The sequence below is a fragment of the Cololabis saira genome, chromosome 12, assembly GCF_033807715.1.
Source record: "Cololabis saira isolate AMF1-May2022 chromosome 12, fColSai1.1, whole genome shotgun sequence".
NCBI classification, from domain to species: domain Eukaryota; kingdom Metazoa; phylum Chordata; class Actinopteri; order Beloniformes; family Belonidae; genus Cololabis; species Cololabis saira.
The window spans coordinates 28529696-28550523 of record NC_084598.1 but is presented as its reverse complement, the minus strand read 5'-3'; the positions used below and the strand labels follow the sequence as shown (position 1 = coordinate 28550523).

At 39.7% G+C, this 20828-nt stretch overlaps 1 protein-coding gene across 1 annotated transcript in view; it reads left to right on the top strand.

The window, feature by feature from the left end:
• Positions 1-16137, top strand: part of LOC133456514 (contactin-3-like) — a 41171-nt gene extending 25034 nt beyond the window's left edge. Inside the window, exons 12-22 of the mRNA XM_061735001.1 lie at positions 291-460; positions 1756-1873; positions 8376-8534; positions 10321-10470; positions 10565-10635; positions 11216-11450; positions 12088-12197; positions 13689-13875; positions 14163-14275; positions 14424-14592; positions 15576-16137. Of these exons, the coding sequence (XP_061590985.1) occupies positions 291-460; positions 1756-1873; positions 8376-8534; positions 10321-10470; positions 10565-10635; positions 11216-11450; positions 12088-12197; positions 13689-13875; positions 14163-14275; positions 14424-14592; positions 15576-15673 (1580 nt within the window). The 3' untranslated portion in view covers positions 15674-16137. The remainder of the gene's footprint in view (positions 1-290; positions 461-1755; positions 1874-8375; positions 8535-10320; positions 10471-10564; positions 10636-11215; positions 11451-12087; positions 12198-13688; positions 13876-14162; positions 14276-14423; positions 14593-15575) is intronic.
• The last annotated feature ends 4691 nt before the right edge of the window (positions 16138-20828 follow it).

Here is a 20828-nt window from a genome sequence, read left to right as displayed (position 1 = left end):
GTGTCATCCTGGAGCATTACCCGTTTTAGTGGCGTCAGGCTGCGTGTTATCTCGCTTTATTTGACTGGGACTTTCATGAGACTTTGGTTTATAAAGACAACACAGCTCTGCCTGTGACTCACTGCATTACGGAGCGCGTTTCTGTGTTCCAGTCGGCGTTGTATCACTGCTTCTTTATCGACAAAATCAACAAAGGATTGCTCATCCACTCATGCTCTGTGCAAGATTGACGCCCACGTTTCAGGAATGCTTTTCTTTTTTTTTTCCCCTTTTTTTCTTCTCTTTGGCAGATCCAACCAGAATCATCCAGGGGCCGGTAGACATGGAGATCATTGTGGGTGAGAGCATTGTATTACCCTGCCAGGTCACCAGTGACCCTGTCCTTGATGTTTCTTACTCCTGGGCCTTCAATGGACAGCTGATTGCCAAGGGAGACGGTCACTTTGAGCTCGTGGGCAGGGTGAGCGACCCGTAGTCTTACTTTTTCCAGAATGTGCAAATGGACATTTGACACCTCTTTCCATCTCCCTTCACTCCATCCCTGCTGTTAGTTGAAAGGAACAGCTTGTGGTTTGACATCATGGTGTTTCTTGGAAGGATTTCTTTTTAATTTATTTATTTTTTTGCTGCAGCTGGTGTGGCACCAGTCACAGAAGTCTCAGCTGAGGGATAAAAAAGCTCTAATGAAATGTAAAGGTCTGTGGAAAGAAGTGCAGATAGCTTATTTGAGGAATTTATGCTTCCAACTGGGTTTTTGTGAATGGAATCAAGGCCGTCCTTATGCCAGAACAGCCTTCCCACATAGAAATCATTATCTACAGTAGGTAGTGTGCTAATTGCTCATTCTCTGTGACAAGTTGTCATCATTTTGAGCAGTCCTCTCCTATTCTGTCTCAGCTCAGCCACAGCTCATCTACTTTTTAATACTTAAACTAGTCTTGAATTCTGCTTTGAGATGGCCTGCTGCACATCCCCACAAAACGGCAAGTGGATACGCATTGTTAGATGTGTCTTCTGAAGGAATCAAAGCATGGCAGACACCCAAATGACAAAACACTTTCGGAACATCCTCACACCCTTTGAGATTAACCATTCTTCCTGTGTGTGTCTGACTGACAATGTTCTTATCTGAAAAGAGACTACTTCTCCAGAAATGCCAGAATGTCCCCAGTCCAAAGAGATTATCAACTTAACTTCGCTGCTTCAGGGAATTTAATTTCCATAATTAAACCACATTGGCTCTACTACCACGTATCCCTGCCAATGCCAGGAGAACGATTCCCCCACTAATCTACTATTCGTTGCTTACGGGTGTCCTCTCAGATGAGGATGTACAGGGAATATCCCCCCTTTCTCTAAATGAGCAAAACAACAGCTTAAATGCATATTTTATTTGCTTATTTGTACATTTTTGCAACAGGTCTTGAAGGTTATTCATGACCTTTTAAAAAAAATAAGTTGTTTCTTAAAGCGCAGACGTTGTCTGTAAAAAAAAGGATAAATAAATAAACTAATTTCCCTGCCAACACTTCAGTGAAATATGGCCTTTTTTTTCATTTCAGCTGCTGCTTCTGGCATGATATATTCAGACTGTTTTTCCTCTGCAAACCCCTTGCTAAATAACTCCAGCATCTGCAAATGTTCTCTGGACCACTATTTACCACACCTTATATATGCTTCACCACGTCCTTTAATAAGCTGTCAAAGGGTCTGTTATCTTTCATGCTACATAAAGCCTTCTCCCCTCTTCTGCAGAGAACAGCAGGAGATCTGATGATCAGGAACATTCAGCTTTACCATTCGGGCAAATATATCTGCGTGGTAGACACGGACGTGGAGAGCTTGTCAGCCGTGGCTGTATTGATTGTGAAAGGTAAGAAAGCCTTGTCTCCGCTCGACACGCGCTAATTAAAACTGAGCTTGCAGCCAGGACTGTTTAATTGGTTCTTCTTTATTTTTTAAGAAGGACAAAATAAAAATCTCGCCTTAACTGTAAAGTGGGTGATAGATGTTGCAGGAATAAAAAGCCTTCTATAGCCTGAAAGAGGATATTCTGGAGCTTTTGTTTCTAATGAGAACATACAGAATGCTGAGTTTTCAGAATGTGTAGCTTTTTCAATTCAAAGAGACCTAGTTTATACAGATATCACCCATATTCTAATGGCAATTGTCACAGCTTTTTATTTCTTGTAGCAGCTGCTTGATTATGACACAAAGAGGCTTCTCCTTTTTTTATGCTCCATTCAAAGATGTCTGTGGAAGTGAAAAACTCGACAAAACAGTTGGACATTTTTGGGAATAGTTGCCATGAATTATGAATGTGCTCCTTTCTCTGTCTCCTTTAATGACCAATTTCCAATACTGTTGCAATGAATTTGATGGAGAAATGTGTAGATGCCAGTCTCTGCTCATTCATGCAGTATGCATTGCTCCGGAGAGGCAGTAGTTGTGAACAGTTACACTTGCCAGAACCAAAATAAATATATAAATAGATAGAAACAAAAGGGAGTGGCGGAGTTTTTAATGCTTGTGCAGCGAGAGGAAGGTTATTTCTGCCTGAGATCGATATGCCAAATAGCTCAGCAAATTGACACTACACAAATATGCTAAATGTCAGATGAGGTGAGGGATGATTTTGGTGTCAAGCTTTGAAAAGGTTGGATCCATATCTTTATCTTGTAAGGACATCCACCAGTTGTTCAGCTTTGAATGTGTTAAGTGCCTCCTGGCAAATTGTATTAATGAGCATTTCTTCCAAAATGGCTGAAGACAAAGTAAAAATAATGCCGTTTTTCAAGTAGAAGCGGCAGCTTGGCTGGGGAAATGGATTGGCCTAGAACTGACTGGAGACAAATTTGACTTTGACTCAGACTGTGCATTATTTACACTTCCTGCTCACGGCAGCTGTCACGGATGTCTTATAGTTTGGATCAAATGACTTCAAAAAGCATGGAGCTGGATAAAGAATCAGTCATGGATGGGGAAAGATGTATTTTTGTGATCACTGCATAGAACTGCAGACCTTTAACAGCCTGGTAGTGGCTGCATGCATATGTATTTCTTGCGTGCATTGTTATTTGGTAATCCCTGGTATTTTTACACCTGTGCAACTCAGAGAGGGCAGTGAAAACACCTCAAGACAATCTAAAGCAGGATACTGAGCACATGCAGCGTATAAACCGCTCGGCAAACAGACGGATATACATATAAATAAATAAAAAATGTGAGTTGTGAGTTCACCACAACAGCTTCCAACAAGACAGTTGGGATCAACTCCAGGCTTTTTACCTGCTTAAATGAAGAAGAAAAGATAAAATATGCAACACATGAAAGAGGTCTAGATTTATATACACTTGATCATCTGAAAAAGAAGGTTCAGTGAAAGAGCTGTAATTCCTAGTCTCATCTTCCAATTCGGAAGTAAATACCATCAAACCAAAGCTAAAAATCTTCATACAACAAGTTTTATAAATGTGACAAAAATATAACATAAAGTGTGTTAGTGTCCATCTTTTCTATGGAACTAACAGTTCATGGCAATATTCCTTATAGCTTGCAGGAGATAAGACTGACAGACATACGCATTGATGTAATATTGCCTCAGCTGCTACTTTTGCTCTTTGAGTACACTCCACAAGCACCGTAGTCCGTGTCAGGATGGAGCCCGTTAAAGTTCCCTCTTTTAGTGACAAAGTGACAAAATATTGCTTTGATGACATTTTGGCCATAAATGTAATTTTTTTGCAGAACTGTTTTAACAAAAGACTTGGAAAGCTTTTTATTTTGGATGACTTTGAAAGCACCTGCCCAATGTCAGTTTGCTTTGCTTTAAGTAGTGCTTTAATAAATATCTTATTGTGCTAGCCATTCATGGATCATCCAGTGTCATCAAACCCAACCTTGTGATGTTGTAGATTTTCTTTCAAAATATACAACGTTAGAAAATTCTTGCTCTTTCTCAAATGATTCCTCACCAAGTGACCTTTTTGTGAATGTCATGGAAGTTCAGTCTATTGTGTGTTCGCTATCGTTTACAAAGTTTTCTGAAGCTGCTGTAAAAATCTCTGTTTTCAAACCGTCTTTTTTCATTTGTGCTTCATCTTTGTGCGGTTGCCATTCTGAAAGTCAGCAGAAGTAAGTTGTTAATGTCAATAACAACTTCATCAATGACATAAATTACGTCGTCATATATCATAAAGTAGGGACAGACGATAACTCACCTCCGCTCGCTGGTTCTCCATGACTTCGACGAGCAAGTTTTAGGCGCCCTGACATTGACGTAAGACGCTGAGTCATTCAGTTGCCAGTGAGTTACTGTCCCGCCTCAGCACTCTGGATTGATGCCGATTTGACGTTCGCTTCAGAACTGAAAGACGGTTCGAAAACAAAGATGGTTTTAGAAATGATTACAAGAAGATAAAAGGGTAACAGAGAAATATGATTGTGCTCTTGTTTAGAGGTGTTGATTTCCTGGTTACAGAATCTGGATTTTGGTTCTCAGATTTTGGATTTTGGTTCTCAGATTTTGGATTTTGGTTCTCAGATTTGGGGTTTTGATATGCAACACATATGGCATTGAATTGATGCCATTCTGCTAATTTTTAGTAATTTGAATTAAATCTCTGGTAGCTCTTAAGTAGTAGTAATAGCCACACGGAAAGGCTCTTCCTGAAAATATGATTTTTGATTGGTTGAATTCCAGGAGGCTTGCCGGTTTATGAATGTAGCCACACACATTTTCAACATATTAACATAGTATTTACGTTTTTTTGAACAGCTCTTGGAAATGACATCAGCATCTCAAATCTTTTCATTCGAGCCTGAATCGGATTCAGACAATGGAGGTAGACAGCACAAATTACTAACTGAGTCAGAAAACATCTCCAGCTGAGGAAGGAAAGGAATGATGCTGTTGGCCATCACTAAAGTTAATTGCTTTTTTGATGTGAGATTATTATAGGATTAAGAGAATTGATTTTCTTTTTCTATTTCTCTAGCTAAGATGGCGAAAAAGAACATAAAGGCATTAGATTTGGCAATGATGGTCACTTTACCCACAACCACCCTGTTCGGACCTTGCATTATCATCCATCCTAACAAGTCTGATCACATGTGACCAGCGCTCGGCGCGTGTGTTTACACCTGGCATTAAATTGTGCTCCCAAATCTGTTTTGAGGGATCAAATCTGACCTTCCTGCTCTTTATCCAACGAGATATGCACGTGTTTTTCACTTGCAAACACCTAATCCATTAGTATTTTTTATAATAACTAATAAAATAAAGGTGGATAACAAAAAAAAAAGAAAAAGTTGTAAATAGGATGAAGAAGATCCACCAAAAACGTTTTCCTTCCAAAATATATTCAACAATGCAAGTGTGAATACAAATGAGGCTGTACAGAATCCAAAGAAAAATCTGCCACAAACATGCAGAAGAAATCAAATGAGAAAATCTTTATTAAAGTCATGGATTACAGAATCTGTCTTGGAACGTGTTCAGATGTCGGGCACAAGCGATTGGCCGTCCTAGGAAACGTTTTAATGCAAGGTCTTGCGCTCAGTCCACACGCGCCAGTTGCCAACACAACACAAACAGTCTACTGGCTGTTCAGACTCACGAGCTTCTAACACTGGAGCAGCAGCCACTTCAGTTTCAATCTCTCTGCTAATCCAGCGGCGTAGTGGGCCTGATTCAAACAACGATCCTCCAAGAAATGTGGCAAAAAGAAAATAATAAAGATGAAGCAACAGAAATACTTAGCAACAAGTACCAGGAAATCCACTAACAGAAAATATATTTGATGCTTGTTGTGCACTTACTTCACTCAGTTCGAAGGTAGTGCATTGTTTCGAGAATATGCTCGTAGGAAGATATTCTGCCGTCTTTAATGTCACAGCAAGCTTGTGTTAGTAAAAACTCTCAAGAAGGAACCGTTCTCAGTACCCTAACAAGTATTTTGTGTATGGGAATATTACGACATCTGTTTGCCTCGTTTTGTGAGCCTCCAGTCACATATATATGATGACAATTTATCTCAAAAACACTGCAGAAAAGACAGAAAACTTGGAAAAGCATGATATGGCCACTTTATTGGGTTCTTGCTTACCCAATGCTTTACCGCTTCACCAGGATTTATAAAAGGCAGCATAGTAGCTTAGGTTTAATCTTACTGACAAACACTTGAATGCCATGAATACTGAACACGGATAGACTGACAATAGAAAATCTTCCCAGAGGATTCTAAGCGCTTAAATCAAAGGTACCTGGGACTTTTTTCTTGCTGCTTAAAGACGTTTCAGCTCTCACCTGAAAGTCTCCCTCAGTTCCAACCACCTGATTTTCCTTCAATGAGGAGACAAAAAATGTCCATCATTACTAATCTCATCGAATCCCGCACTTATCTGTGTGTAGTAACTCCGAAATATCTGTTGGTCTTGTTCAAGCTCTTTTTCATGAAGAAATGATCAAGCTGTTTGTGTGGATTATTCGAAGCCACGAGGTTCTGAATCTGGAGGAGTGCTAGTCCACGCGTATGCGTAGGTTTCCATGTGATACCCTATCTTCATAGAGAGATGCAGAAAACTTAGGGATAAATATTGAGAAAATAAACCAATAATATTCTTTTTGTGGCTGCGTAGTATGAGAAATCGATGAGAACCCATTAAACCTGGATTAATGTTCTCTCTTGTCAGGCTGCACGTACATGTCCTCGGCAGTGGGATTTGTTCTTCACTGAGATAACTCAGTGGCACTGCTGCAACACATATGGACAATTTGTATCAACATGCCAGTTTTGTTTTAAAGTTTTTGGCAAAAGGTACATTTTTTTTCAATCATATTATATTATTTTAAACTGATATCTCCACTCCAGTATTTTTTCACCCTCCTTTTGGAACAGTGAAGGTCATCGACAATCGATCCCGATACAAACACTCTTGAGTGATCATCTGGTTTCTTGTGTTTAACAATGGCAGTTGTTAATCTTTTAGATGCCACTCCATGATTCCTCACAAACGCTCCACTGGGTGGTGATAGTGGTTATGGAGAAGGTCACGGTCCGGGGATAACAGCGTCATCATTAACATTCAAACCACTGTGTGAGCACGAGTGCTTGTTTGACTGTTCTGTCACCGTCATTATACTGAAAGATTGCGTGCAAGCAGATGTGTCTCATGACAGTCAGTGCGATAATATAACTCCGCCGCATGTGTTTCATTCATCATTTCAATGTTGATGTGTAGAGCTCCCATGCAGGACTGCAAATTTGTGTAATATTCAGCTCAGAGCACATTGATATTGCAGTCTGCTTTTGCCAAGTTCAAAATGAAAGCCCAAATAGTGTTTTTATATTAATAGCAGAGTATTTGAACCCCAAAGAGACACTGGCAGCATCCTGTTGCCTTCAGCCAATGAAATGTAATTAAGAGGATAAGGGATTGATCCCTGATTGTGTGTCCCATTAATATGTAGAAATGATGCCAGTGTATTAAAGCTTTTTTTTTATATCAAGAGCCACTAATGACTTTTACAAAGATCAATATCTCCAAAGCCAGGGCTTTAAGGCCAAGCGCATGAAGGCGGTACGTTCACGGCTTCTGTAAACAAGATGATGCTTTTCAACAGGTGCACATTACACTTTCAATACTGGTGCTGGTGAACATATAGCAAAGGCTGCATGGACTATGAATTTGCACTGATTTATCTGGTCTTCCAGAGCATTGATTGTTTATTAAAATAATCATTTTAATGATGAGAAAATGTAGTTTCAGATCAGAAAAACCACTTCTGTGAGCAGAGCTCGGGGCGTTATTAATCTGCAGTCTTTCTCACTGCTCTCCAGTGGTCTATTATTTCTAGCGAGCCGACGCGTTCATTAGATGGGGACGTCGTAGATGAAGCCAAAGTAAAACATCGTGGAGCTTAATTGCTGGGATAATGAAAATGAATGATAAAACTTTGGCTCTTTGGCGCTGTGAGGCCCTCTGTTTCATTTTTTGCTCTTTTAATTTGACTCCCCGCATCTATTCGCATCTGCTGTTCAATCGATCAGTTGCCATGAGGACCGAGAAAGGAAGGGATTATATGCCGGGTGAATATGGGAGAATAAATCCTGAATTAACTTTTAATTCCCTGAGAAGGGCATTACTTTAAATCAGAGGGTTTGATTATTTTTAAATGTTGTCTTGTTAATGTTGATCTCAAGACTTAAAAGCTATCAGGCATTATAAAATGATATATATCTTGTTAGATATCATGTGAGCCACTAGTTTTTCCCTTGCTGAATGGATGCTTGTACACATTCTCATTTTGTAGTACATTCTGAGCCTTTGCATGGGTGAATACCTCATAGTGTCTGTTCCTGTGCTTGAGCCAGGCCCCCCCAGCCCTCCAGACTCGGTGACGGTGGAGGAGGTGACAGACAGCACAGCCCAGCTGGCATGGAGCCGCGGCAGAGACAACGGCAGCCCCATCACCAATTACCTTATTCAGACCAGAACTCCCTTCACTGTGGGTTGGCAGAGGGTTAACACAGGTACTCAGCACTTGAAGATGAATTTTTCATGTCAAAAGCACATGTTATGTTATTGAGATATATCAAAGATCCCCACAGGGAAATCCTGGGCTTTCTCCTACCAGTTTTGCAGGAATGTCAGAGTCTAGGGTCAGCTACGGAGGAAGGACTCCAGAGATGGTAGGGGTATAACGTGCCAGATGTACAGATCTCACGAGTTATATATATATATATATATATATATATATATATATATATATATATATATATATATATGTATATAAATCATGCAGACTATGTCCTTCAAATTTCAGAGTAGAGGTGGTGTCTAGACTTGGTATAGGCACCTTTAAATGCAAGATTAATGCTGAAAGATGATGTATTTTTCAGGCAAGGTGTTGCTTATTTCTGCAAGACGATGCCAAAACACATGTTGAGCAACAAACATAAATACAAAAACAAACAAATAAATATGACAGTTCTCATTTTTCTATGTACCATTTCTCATAAAATGTACATGTATAGAGATAGGGTAGCAAATTCTTCATGGTTTCTAACCGAGAATACTTTTTGTCAAATTCAGTGAATATCTCCCTGCCAGCTGCTGTGATGTTGTGAGTAAACAGTAGAGCATAAAAAGAAGGAAAGAAAGAAAGGAAATGAAAAGAAAGCCCTGGCTCTGCAAACAGAAAGAGTTATAATAATGGCAAACGTTCCTCGAGGGAGAAGGTTGAAGGAGGAGGGGATGTTAGCGGGGTGCTTGACAGAGTTCATGACTGATAGGGGCATTGGATGGAGGCAGAGAGGAGATATTTGTTGTGTGTTCAAATTTTAACAGACACGACGTAATCCAGAAATCCGGGACCCTGTCTTTAAAGTAATTAGTAAATTTGTTCCTGTTAAGTCTGTTTTTAATCAGCATGTGTAGTAACCATTATTTAAATGCTGCGTAAATGAACATTAACAAAATGCCATTGCAACATTTATGCATACTACATGTAAAAGTGTACACATTTGTGCATAGTAGCATAATAGAATATAATATATACCATATAGTATTGTTACAATCTATACCAATGTATATTAAAAAATGAAAGAAAAATAATAAGAGAAGGAAAAAGATTAGCGCTATTGAAGCGGCTGTGATTACATTTTCATATGTTTATTTTTACATTCCAGATCAGTGTGTAATACTACCAGAGAGGGTTTGCTTAAAAAGATTAGTTGAAGGTAAAATCACAGGACCTTGTTTCCCTGAGTGCCACAGAGTCTTGTGAATGCATACGTTCATTTATTGGAGGGTGCGGCTGTTTAACTTGATTTTCCCCCTTTTAATCCGGGTTGACCGCTACAGCAATATTTTTTTTTTTTTAAATGCATGACTTCTGTACAAGATTATAACTACTGAGAGAGTATAATGAAACATTTAAAAAGTGTCAGAACTACAAAAAAATCAATCTTCAGCTATCAACACAACTGTAAACGGTTTGTTTTTTAAATGGATGTTTAGAAACTGCACTTGCAAACAAGATGCCTTTGCAAACTTAAAAGGTAATAATAATATCACTAACAGTCAGGGTTCTATTTAAAGCTTTATTCCTGCTGCACTCAAGTGGCAAATTAGGCTGTTAGTGCAGTGTTACCCACAGCTTTCTCCACACAGGAATACGGTACTAATAAATTACCCTTTTACACTTTTACCCTAACTTCTCTTCGATTGGTCCTTTGACATGAAGGACTCGCACATTAAGCCTGTTTAAGTGTATGCATATGCTCTGTTGGAAAAATGTTGTACCTTTCATTGTAGTTCCAGAGATCATCAATGGGAACACTTTGACAGCCACCGTGGTCGATCTCCATGCCTGGGTGGAGTACGAGTTCCGGGTACTGGCCAAGAACAGCGTTGGGGTTGGAGAACCAAGTCCTGTGTCTGTCAAGACGAGAACAGAAGATGCAGGTACATCAGATTTGCTTTATCTTTAATAATGGTATTGATATTGGTATCGTTTTTATCCAGCTACATGTGGACGTGGGGTTTTGTTTTTTTGTAGTTCCAGACGCAGCACCTGGTGATGTGGGTGGAGGAGGTGGAAGTAGAGCGGAACTGGTCATCACCTGGGAGGTAAGTCATCAGTCTTAAGTTTTAATCTGTTACTCAGCGTGCCTGCGGTCAGTCTTCTTTATCCTTGAATGAGGTGCTTAATATTTCTTGCTCAATCAAAGCAAGGCCTTAAGGGTGTCATAAATTTGGGGCCAATTGAAGTCTGGCACTGCAGTTGTTGTAATTTTATTAGAGTCTGCGTGTAAGGTAGCAGGAATGTACAAAAGATCAGAACACTGAACGCTGACAGTTAATTTCTTTTATGAGGCTTGGATCACTGTTGAATTACTTCTGCTCGGCCAAACCTGCAATGCTCAAATCTACCAATGAAAGAAACCCCTCAGGTAGCTGATGTTAGAAAAATAATTTTTTTGATGTGGTTGAAGATGCAGATTTATCTCATTGTTTTCTCATTTAACTAAGCATTTTTTTTTTTAAATGGCATTTTACTGCTCATTTCATTTTATCGGGTGGGTCACAAAAGCAATTTGCAGGTCAAGCGATTCTGAGTCCACAGTGATTGCGTCAGCCCAGGAGCGGAGGAAATGTGAGTGGTTTGTATATGTTTTAATATCACTATAGTTTTGTGTTTCACTCTCAGCCTGTACCTGAAGAACTGCAGAATGGTGAGAGCTTTGGGTACATCATCGCTTTCCGAGCCTTCGGAGAAGTCACCTGGACTCACGTGGCCACCTCTGCGCCCGGTGCATCCCGCTATGTGTACCGCAACGACAGCATCGCACCCTTTTCTCCATTTCATGTCAAGGTTGGCACTTACAACAGCAAAGGACAGGGTCCTTTCAGCCCGGTGGTCACCATCTACTCTGCAGAGACAGGTAAAGCCATGGATGTGAGCTTTTTTAGCAAAGCCGTGAAGAAATGTATCTTTTGTAGAAGGACAAAGATCATGAGAGGGGTTTTATTGCATCTGCTGCATTAAGGCTGTATTATTCAAAGTATACAGACAGGAAGGGGGTAGAGAGAGAGAGAATGGGGATGACATGCATCAAAGGTGCGCAGGCCGGGATTCGAACCTGCAACCGCTGCAGGAGGACTGTAGCCTCAGTATATGAGCCGCTTGCTTAACCCACTGCGCCACCGAACGGTTCAGAAATGCTTTTTACATGTGGGAAAAAAAAAGGTTGGGAAATGTGGGGCACAGTTTCATTTCTGTGAAAGTCGGCAGTTTGCTTTTAAATATCACCGCTCTCCTGAGTGGCTGTGCCAAAGTGAAACCAGTTGGCATTTAGATCTATTCTGCTTCTTTGCATACTGAGAGGGGGGTCGGCGCGTCGTCAAGGGGTTAGATAGTTTACCGGTCCGGCAGCACCTTTTGTGTAATGATTCATCTGAGCAGAGATCAACAAAAATACTGCACTGTTCTGAATGTAAAAATTCAAGCGATTTACTGTGCTTATCTCAGAGTGATTGGAAGACAGCAAAAGTATTCAGGCTCCTGTTGTCTGTTTTCAGAGCCAAGTGGAATGCCAGCGGGAGTTTGGGCCAGAAGTGTCTCAGCCTCTGAGATTGAGGTGAATTGGCAGGCTCTCTCCATCACCCCTGAAAGGGTTCTGGGCTTTGAGGTACCTTTTATATATAGATAGATATATATATACTTTTTTTTTTTAATGGAAACATATCTTTTACAGCACAGTTCAAATGCTTGTCATCACCTCTAGTGTACCTCAAAGCTATCACTTCCAAACTGTGTCACCATGGAAATGGCTGCCTCAGTTGGGTGACTGTTAAAGATGGAATTATACATCTCTTTGTATCCAACATGTCAGCGAGTTTTCAAGAGCAGGGAGGAAAATTGCCTGTTTACATGGCTTCTTGTGTTGGTGACACGGGAGATAAGAAGCAAAATGAAAGCAATACAAGAAGGCCCCAGGCAAAGGAGACATAACATATTACACAAGAAATACTAAAAACCTTTAAAAACTCGCAGATGCATGACAGGAATTGATCTGTGCACTTGTCATAAATTCTTAAGTTTTAAACTCAAAACGGCTGAGTGTAGTCCAGCTATCATCAAAAAACTGGGGCAGCCTGGTTGCCTTATTTGCATACGTTTGAATTAATAATCAGGCTGATCAAAGGCTTTGAAACTAAGATGTTGTTTGTTATTCTTTTTCCCCAATAAGACCAAAGGTATTCCAATATTTCCCTTTTGGGAGAAATAACTCATGTGCATTTTCATATCTGAACAACAAATACTGAAAATGAGGACTTGATAGTGAATAAGAGCAGGAAGGATGTCATTTAGAATGATCTAATTTCAGGATAATGGATAGGAGTGACAGTAATAAACTAGCCACTTATTTCATTAAAAACGTCATTGTCATTTGATCAATTTAAAATTATATTTGAATCGTTCAGATTTCCTTAGAGGGAAGCATTAATATTTCCTGCCATGTTACACACGTTGATATATTGTATAGCTGAGCAATAAGGCGATAAATCCTTCCATTCGGCAACAAAAGAGCTTGATTTTTGTTCCTCTAATTGTTTGTTTCAATTACTAAGCAAAAGAATTTACTTGCATCTTTCGTTTGAACATTTGCTGCGTTCTGTTTTCCAGTGTTGAATAACCAAATTAAGATTTGTGACTCCATCACTTTTTATGTGAATTTTTTATCTCCTTGAAAGTCGCTGTTTATGAAGTAACGGTACACACATTTTGACTAATTGGAGACTAATATGACTAATCTCTTTTATAATTTATACTTTTGTTATCTTGAAGATAGATAGATAGATAGATAGATAGATTTATTAAATAAAAAATAATTTGAAAATTAATTCATTTGTGGCTTAAATTGTTGTGCTACTCTTCTGCTAATTTTCTTAATTTTTTAAACATAACTGAGATTCCAGGGAGTTTAGCACAAAGTACAAGGAATTTTAATGTTATATTAAGAAACTTATTAGCACTCATCAGATGACACACCCAGGGATGATCATTTCAAACACCACATTTATCCAAAAACGACTGTAAACACTGTTTTGTGCCGCATGAAACTCGTTAACTCATCTGGTTTATTTCACCAAAGTGACATGCTCTCCGTCTCCAAAAGGTGGTTTACTGGGAAGATGACACTAAACCAGAAACCATGGGGAAGGTGAGGGTGCCTTGGAACCAGACCTCCGTCACGGTGAGCGGCTTGGCGGGAAACACGCAATTTTTCCTGACGGTCAGCGCCTTCAACACGGCGGGCACCGGCCCATTCCTGCCTGCAATCAACGTAACAACAAAAAAGCCACGTACGTAGCAGCACACCAGACGTTTGATCTTTTGTAAGCATGCTGATTGTTAATCAGCGGCTGGAGAACGCTCTCAACTTTTTCAAGTTAGGTAGGAAAAGGCTGATGTGTGCTGATGAATGTTTGCACGCTCTTTTCCCGAGAAGTCGGAAGGTAGAACACATTTCCTGCTCTAATCTCATTCTTGGAAGTACTCTGATGCCATACGAGAAATATGATGCTTCCATTATACTGATGAGACGGTTGTTTGTTTATGTTTTGACATAAATAATTTTAACATCATGCAGCACCGGCCCAGCCCCCCCTGAATGTTGAATGGACACTAATTGGCTCTCAGCTGTCGCTTTACTGGGAGCCTGTGGTGGCAATGGAATCCGAATCAGAGGTTACAGGCTATCAAGTGAGTTTGGGTACACTTTGTGGCAGCATGTTTATTCATGTTATACGAGAGAACGAGAGAGAGAAAAAGCGCCTTACTTATCAGATGTCAGGCTGCAACAATGCATATTTAAAATGTGTCACCCCGGTTGTTTCTCCTGCTCGTTCAGCTCTCCTACAGGAGACAGGGGCACCAAGAAGTAAACACGCTCACGACGGCCAACTCAACAGCAGAGCTGACCCTCCCAGAAGGCAGCGACGACTACATCATCCGCATTCGGACGACAAGCGAAGGAGGACTGGGTCCAGGCTCAGATCCCATACGAATACACAAACTAAGTACGTATTCTTTTATGTTGATACCTATGAAACTGAAAATCTAAATCTTGCATGCTCTGGAAATATTTTAATGCCATCCCCACCTAGCTAGGCTGTCGAAAAACATAGAATTATGATGTGTAAAATACCTGGGACCGTTTCTTTTTTTTTTTCTTTTTCTTCTCAATTTTATTTACTGACTTGTATTACTAAGTCACTCAACAGTTTTTAACTGTGACAGGGGCATTTTGTCCTCCGTTGACTCGCCATTATTAATGTCCCTTGCCACCCTCACGGCGCTCTTCTGGGCTTATGTTTTGCTGAAATATGGAGCGCAATCTATCTCTGCTGCCAGCTCTCTTTTTTTACTCGATGCTGTTACTGTCCTGTGGGACTCCACGGAGGCTCTTTTTTTTTTTTTTTTTTTAACTCTAAAGGCGACTTTGCATTGTTAAAGTTCTTTGTTGAACCCCCGAAAACAGCAGTTTAGAGGGAGTTGCACGCTAGCTTTTCCTTTAAATTTCATTTGAACAATAGGCCTCCTTTTCCCAGAGAGTATTTGGACTCAAAGTGAAAGATGAGTGCAAAATACATTAGCAGGCAAAATATAAGGCTTTGTTTATAGAAACTGATATCTCTTAAAATGGTTTGAACTGCTTTTTTTATGCATCAATTATATATCTTCTTGGAGTTTTTCTCAGAGTATTTTCTCTCGATATTATTTACTTATAGAGTAGACGTTATCAGTACAAAAGAGGCATTGAGGTTGTTGTTCCTTTACACACAATTCCCTTAACTTGTCTTTATCTTTTTTAGCTGAGAAGTGTCTTTATATTCCTGCTGCTTTGAGCTATATTTGATGCATATTCTGGTTCTCTATTTTCCATCAGAATATTTTTATTTTACCTTCCAATCTATTGAAGTACAGAGCCTATGAAACAGATACTCTCATTTAGGATTTTAAATACAAATATAAGCTCAAAAACTGTTTCGTTGTATTCCAGGCATGAGTGCCCGTGGCTCCAGAGCAGTGAGAGTGGACATGCCCCCCCTCGCCATGTTCCTCGTCTTCTCAATATCTACATTCAGGTCAACGTTGTGACGAAACCCAACTCTGCCCTATTTGCCGACATTCAGTGTTCTCTTTGTTTCTTTCTTTTCTTTTTTTTCTTCTGTTTTTCTTTTGAGACAAAGCGCAAATGGAGCGTGCTGACAAATATCGTTAGATTTGATTATCATTAGATGCTTGCTTTTTACACTTTTTACTGTAAATGTGTTTAGGCATTTTTGCTGGTTGGGAATGGTTGGGGTAGCCTGGCCAGCCACCTCAAATGATTTTTCTCTTCAATTAGTCCATTCCATCTGGATTTGACTTTGATTTCCAGGGGGCAGCACCAACAGATGCAGAACGAAATGCCTCTGCATGCCACAACCAATCAGAGTAACGACGCATGCGATGAGGGCGGAGTGACAACCGGACTAGTATCTACAAAGACATCTAAAATGGCTGCTGTGAGGAAGTTGGAACTAACTGTTGTTGGTTTTGCAGTAAAAACTCATTGATCCAAGGCATTATTACCAATTCTGCAGCCATTCTATTGTTTTTTGAATGCTGCTTCTTGGACACTGATTGGTCCAGTATGTTCCATATTGCTGTGAATGGCCGTGAATGGGAGGGGAACCAGACTCATTTCACGAGGAAGAACTTTTTTTTTGTGAAGTGGATGGGTTTGACTGGCCAGGCTATGGTTGGAAACAATGCTCCGATCCTTTTTGTCTTTCCTTTTTTCTTTTTTCTTTTTAAACTTTAGAATGATACAGATGCCTTATTCCCGTTCATGTGCCAAAGTAGTTTCAGCCTTCTTGTTGGTATAATGAAGCTAGCTTCCTGCTTTCCTGCTTTTTTTCTTCCAATCTTCATTTCCACACAGTTTTCTAATTGTATCCTTTCAGTACACCCTGGGAAGGGTCCTGGTCAAATGGTTTATATTTTATATGTTTGAATTTTCAGTTCCCCTCTTCACAATGAAACTAGAGTGTTGGAACATGTTCACTGACCCGTGGCCGTGCCTTTGGAGTATCCCGTAACAGCCTCGCGTATAGTCACAGGCAAGTCGCAATGTTGCAGAACATACTGCAGCCGTTTTCATCTTTACGCGCTCCATTAAAAGTTGGTTGTGTCCCAGACAAAACTCATAAAACACCTCATACTAGTAACCATTTAACTTATATCATTTAATTTTGGAGAGCTCAATGTACCACCGAGGCCCTTAAATGTTTTAATGGCCTGCTGCTTGATGGATTGGACTTAACTCCCCATTCACAAAGATAATATTTGCTGGTAAACAGAAATAGGAGCACAGATGTACAAGTGCCAGTGTGTTTAGTGTTTCCCCAACACCAGCGCTGAAGTAAGTCTGAACATTGGCAAAGCATTCAGCGGTTCTTCAAGGAAATTGTGCCAAATAGTTAATATCCATTAGTTACAAATGTGAGATTTCTTTTTTCATTGCTTCTATTTGAAAAATACCAAGAAGGTGCATTTTACACTATGATCGATTTGTCCGTGACATGCAAGTCTGGAGATATTCTCCTTGTCATCGATCTACTTCTTGGACTCAAAATAGTGCCATTATTCCAAGTTATTCAGAAACACAGCCTGTAATTCTACATCTTGCTCATCTATCTTATGAAATATTGTGAAAATATGATGAAATGCTTATGGGCTTCTTGAGAAAAAAAACCTCCCTATGCTTGCATTGTTTGGCAACGTGAAACAAAGCATCAAACAGGTGATTCATGGACCCCGTTCACAAAGAATCTCAGCCAGCTTCCAAACCTTTCTTACTGTGAAGTCCAGTAAAAACAATGCTCAGACTACTGAGTAGTTTATAAATCGCCTTGAATAATTGACACCACTATTTGTAAATGATGCTCATTTACTGTATCTAAAAGACAACAATTGATACTGATATGTTTGATAAGCAAAATTTAGCCTAATCATGGGAAGCACAAGGAGCTTGACTTTGTCCAAAATTCACAAATACACATACCAGCACTGAGGAAGCTTACTCTGGATATATCCTGTAGATGGTGTCCCTAAATGTCTGGTCAAAACCCTTTTGGAACTCCCCACACCTCTCCATGGAAGTCATGCACAAGCCTTATGAAGTTTGAATTTCTCCTGAATATTATGTCGGGGGGATGCTCATGTAAGACCTTATTTAAACTCCCTTTCAATGGACCGGCTTCACACACTCCCATCAGTGGATGTGTGTGCAGCCGGGGGGCAAAAGCAGCACCGGCATTCATAACATTATGAGATACTTCTGTAATAATATACACTTTCTTTGTTGAAATTATTTAATCCTCAAATGTTATGAAGTACATCAGTTTTAATTCAAACTATTTTTACAGGAATACTTAGAAACGCATTATGTGTTATGTGTGTGTATGTGTGTGTTTATTTGTGTGGGTGTATCTTAGAAAGGATAAAGCCACTTGACACAGGATCATAGATTTGGATTTTGGGGCATGACGTAACAGCTGAGTTTTTGGTGCCTATTGGACTTGCAGGATCCCAGTCTGCCTTTTTTCTGGCTTGGACCCCTTAAGCCTTCTCTTTTTGTATGTAAGTGAGTTTTAAACGTGAATTAACATATCAAACAAATTTCATTCATCATTTTTAGCCATAGGTACAGTTATTTGTCTTTGAATCTCTGTTTAGTAGTTTAATTCTGCCAAATAAAACAGAACTGGCACCGCTTTCTGCCCTCTACCCTGTTACGACATCTCACAGAAATATGATATATCGCAGTAAAAAAATGGATCTCGCCACCGTGACATCATTCATTAGTGTGTGGACGATGGAGTGTATGTGGATATCGTACGATTTGGAAGCCTTGAGTTTGGTATTTAGCCATTGCCATCTTAGCTGCTTGGAGTCAGGTGACTATATTTGAACAAGAGGCAGGAGTGTCACCAACGGATGTAAGTTGCTGCCTGATTTGAGACACTTTGAGGGAAAAATGTCCTTCTCCCAAGGGCTGAAGTCTGCACTGCTGGAAATTTTTGAGCATTTCTTGTTCAATATCCTCAAAAATTAGAAAAATCTGTCAACTTTAAACGGTGTAACAGATGAGGTTTTTTACTATTTGTGAGCACAACATTCAAACTGGAATTCATGCATCTTTGATCAGCTGAGTAAACATAGGTGCACTTTCAGGGTGTTCAGACTGAATTAGGAAAGAGGGCTCAGATTTTGGCATGGCATGAAATCAATAACATTTCTAACTCATTGTTTCCCAAAGATTATGCGCTAAGAAATAAAAATACCCACATTTCTGCGCTTCTTCATGCGAGGGGAGAGAGCTCCCCTAACCAGACAAAGACAGGATTATACCCGATAAATAGAAAAATTAATTTCCTGTTATGGTATAAAGCACAAATAAAAACATCTGGAACCCCATAGACGAGTGTGTCAAGAACAGATATTTAGCATTTACAACTGTAGGCTGAGATAACCTTTTATCGCCTCAAAGAAGCCATAGTTTGTTTAAGTTCAGGCTATTGCTGGTTAAAATGTGATTTAATTCATTAGTTATATAGTGGCAAGTACAGCATTTTTTTTTATCAGCTGGAAACAACACAACCACCTTCTTAACAGCTGCAACTACTGTAGATGAGCATGAAATATTGGAAACGATTATTGCATGTGACCATATTTCTGTAGGCTAATGATGTGGCCAGCTTGCAGAAGTGGGCTTATTTCATCTTGGTGTTCAGAGGAAGTGGCCTCAATAGTTATTAAGGCTTTCAGATTCTACAAAAAAAAACTCAGCAAATATGGATGAACTCGCACAGCACACAAGAAACTGTGGCCATTTCATAAGTAGAGTAGTTGCAGTTGACTTTGGAGGAAATGTTCATCGTGATAATGAACATTAGCAACCAAAAGCGAGGCAAGGTATTCTACATCTGCGCTAGATAAGAGACAGGACACTGTTCATTTCAACGGGGCATGACTAAGTCGTATTTAAGCGTGCGCATCTCATATTGGACAGCAACTCACATCAGGTAATGTTAAAATGAACCCTGACTAATACAGGTTAGGTTATGTTTTATTAAAAAGATATCCAGCTGTGTGTTAACTTTGTTCTTTTTTTTAGCTTTTATTGTTGTAGTTTTCAAGGTTTTATAACTGAACAGGACTGAAGGTTCCAGGGGGAACGAGTGTCAGTCAGGGATTGTGGTTAGGGGCGCGTCAGATGCGTATCAGAGCGCTTTGCTCATCCAAACCACAAATACCAAGTTGTACTGATAGTCTTGTAGCTTTATATTGTCACCCCTTATTTAATGTGTTTGGCTTTTGTGAAAATAAAAGCTTGCTTGTCATTTCTGGAACTTGGAAAAAGGGACTTGGACTCCGCAGTGTTTGCTCGGATGGCTGCTATTGATGGAGGGGTTAGGTTTACGTTATTAGACCTGTGGGAACATAGACACATCCCTAATCTTGAAATATAAAAAATAAATGTTACTGTTGATAAAAACTGTTCATGTCTATATTTCAGTAGGAGAGTATAATATGCACAGATTGAGGTCTAACAGTATCATGAGTCGGGGTTCTTTTTAACTGTGATATTGACTGGAATACTGATCACCTCCTCTCCACTCATACCAGCACAAACTCTTTGGCTGCGTTCGATGCGTCCTTTTTAGCGCTAAAAAAGTCCATTTACATCTCAAATAGAGAAGATAGTGGAATCCCTCAGGGGTTCTTTTTGCCCAGTTAACTGAAGAATAAGTTATAATGTGAACCCTTTTTTTTTTTTTTTTTTTAATTACAAATCTGGTGCCAAAGCTTTTCCATACCCACCCCCTGCCAATTCTCAGTTGTGCTGCACCTTAACCTTTGCTCCTTTGAGCTCCATTCACAGGTTTGGCTGTTCTTATTATAGAAAACAATCCGTCATATCTCGGAACCATTTCCAAGTGTTTCATATTTAGATTGAACCTGCTTCCTCATAGCAGATCGAATATACAGTAGCATTTGTGTGGCTTCTGCCGCAGCATATTTTTGTAGACCTGCTCTTCTGCACTTGAGTATTTTCTACAGATTCAGATTCTCATCCTGACATCATGATGCTATTATTTACTCTCTATTTCACAGTTTTGATAAAATGGAAGTGAAGGAAAAAAATGCAGTTTTCTTTTTTAATCTTACAGTAGCCTCTTGATAAGCATAAAGAGACTATTTC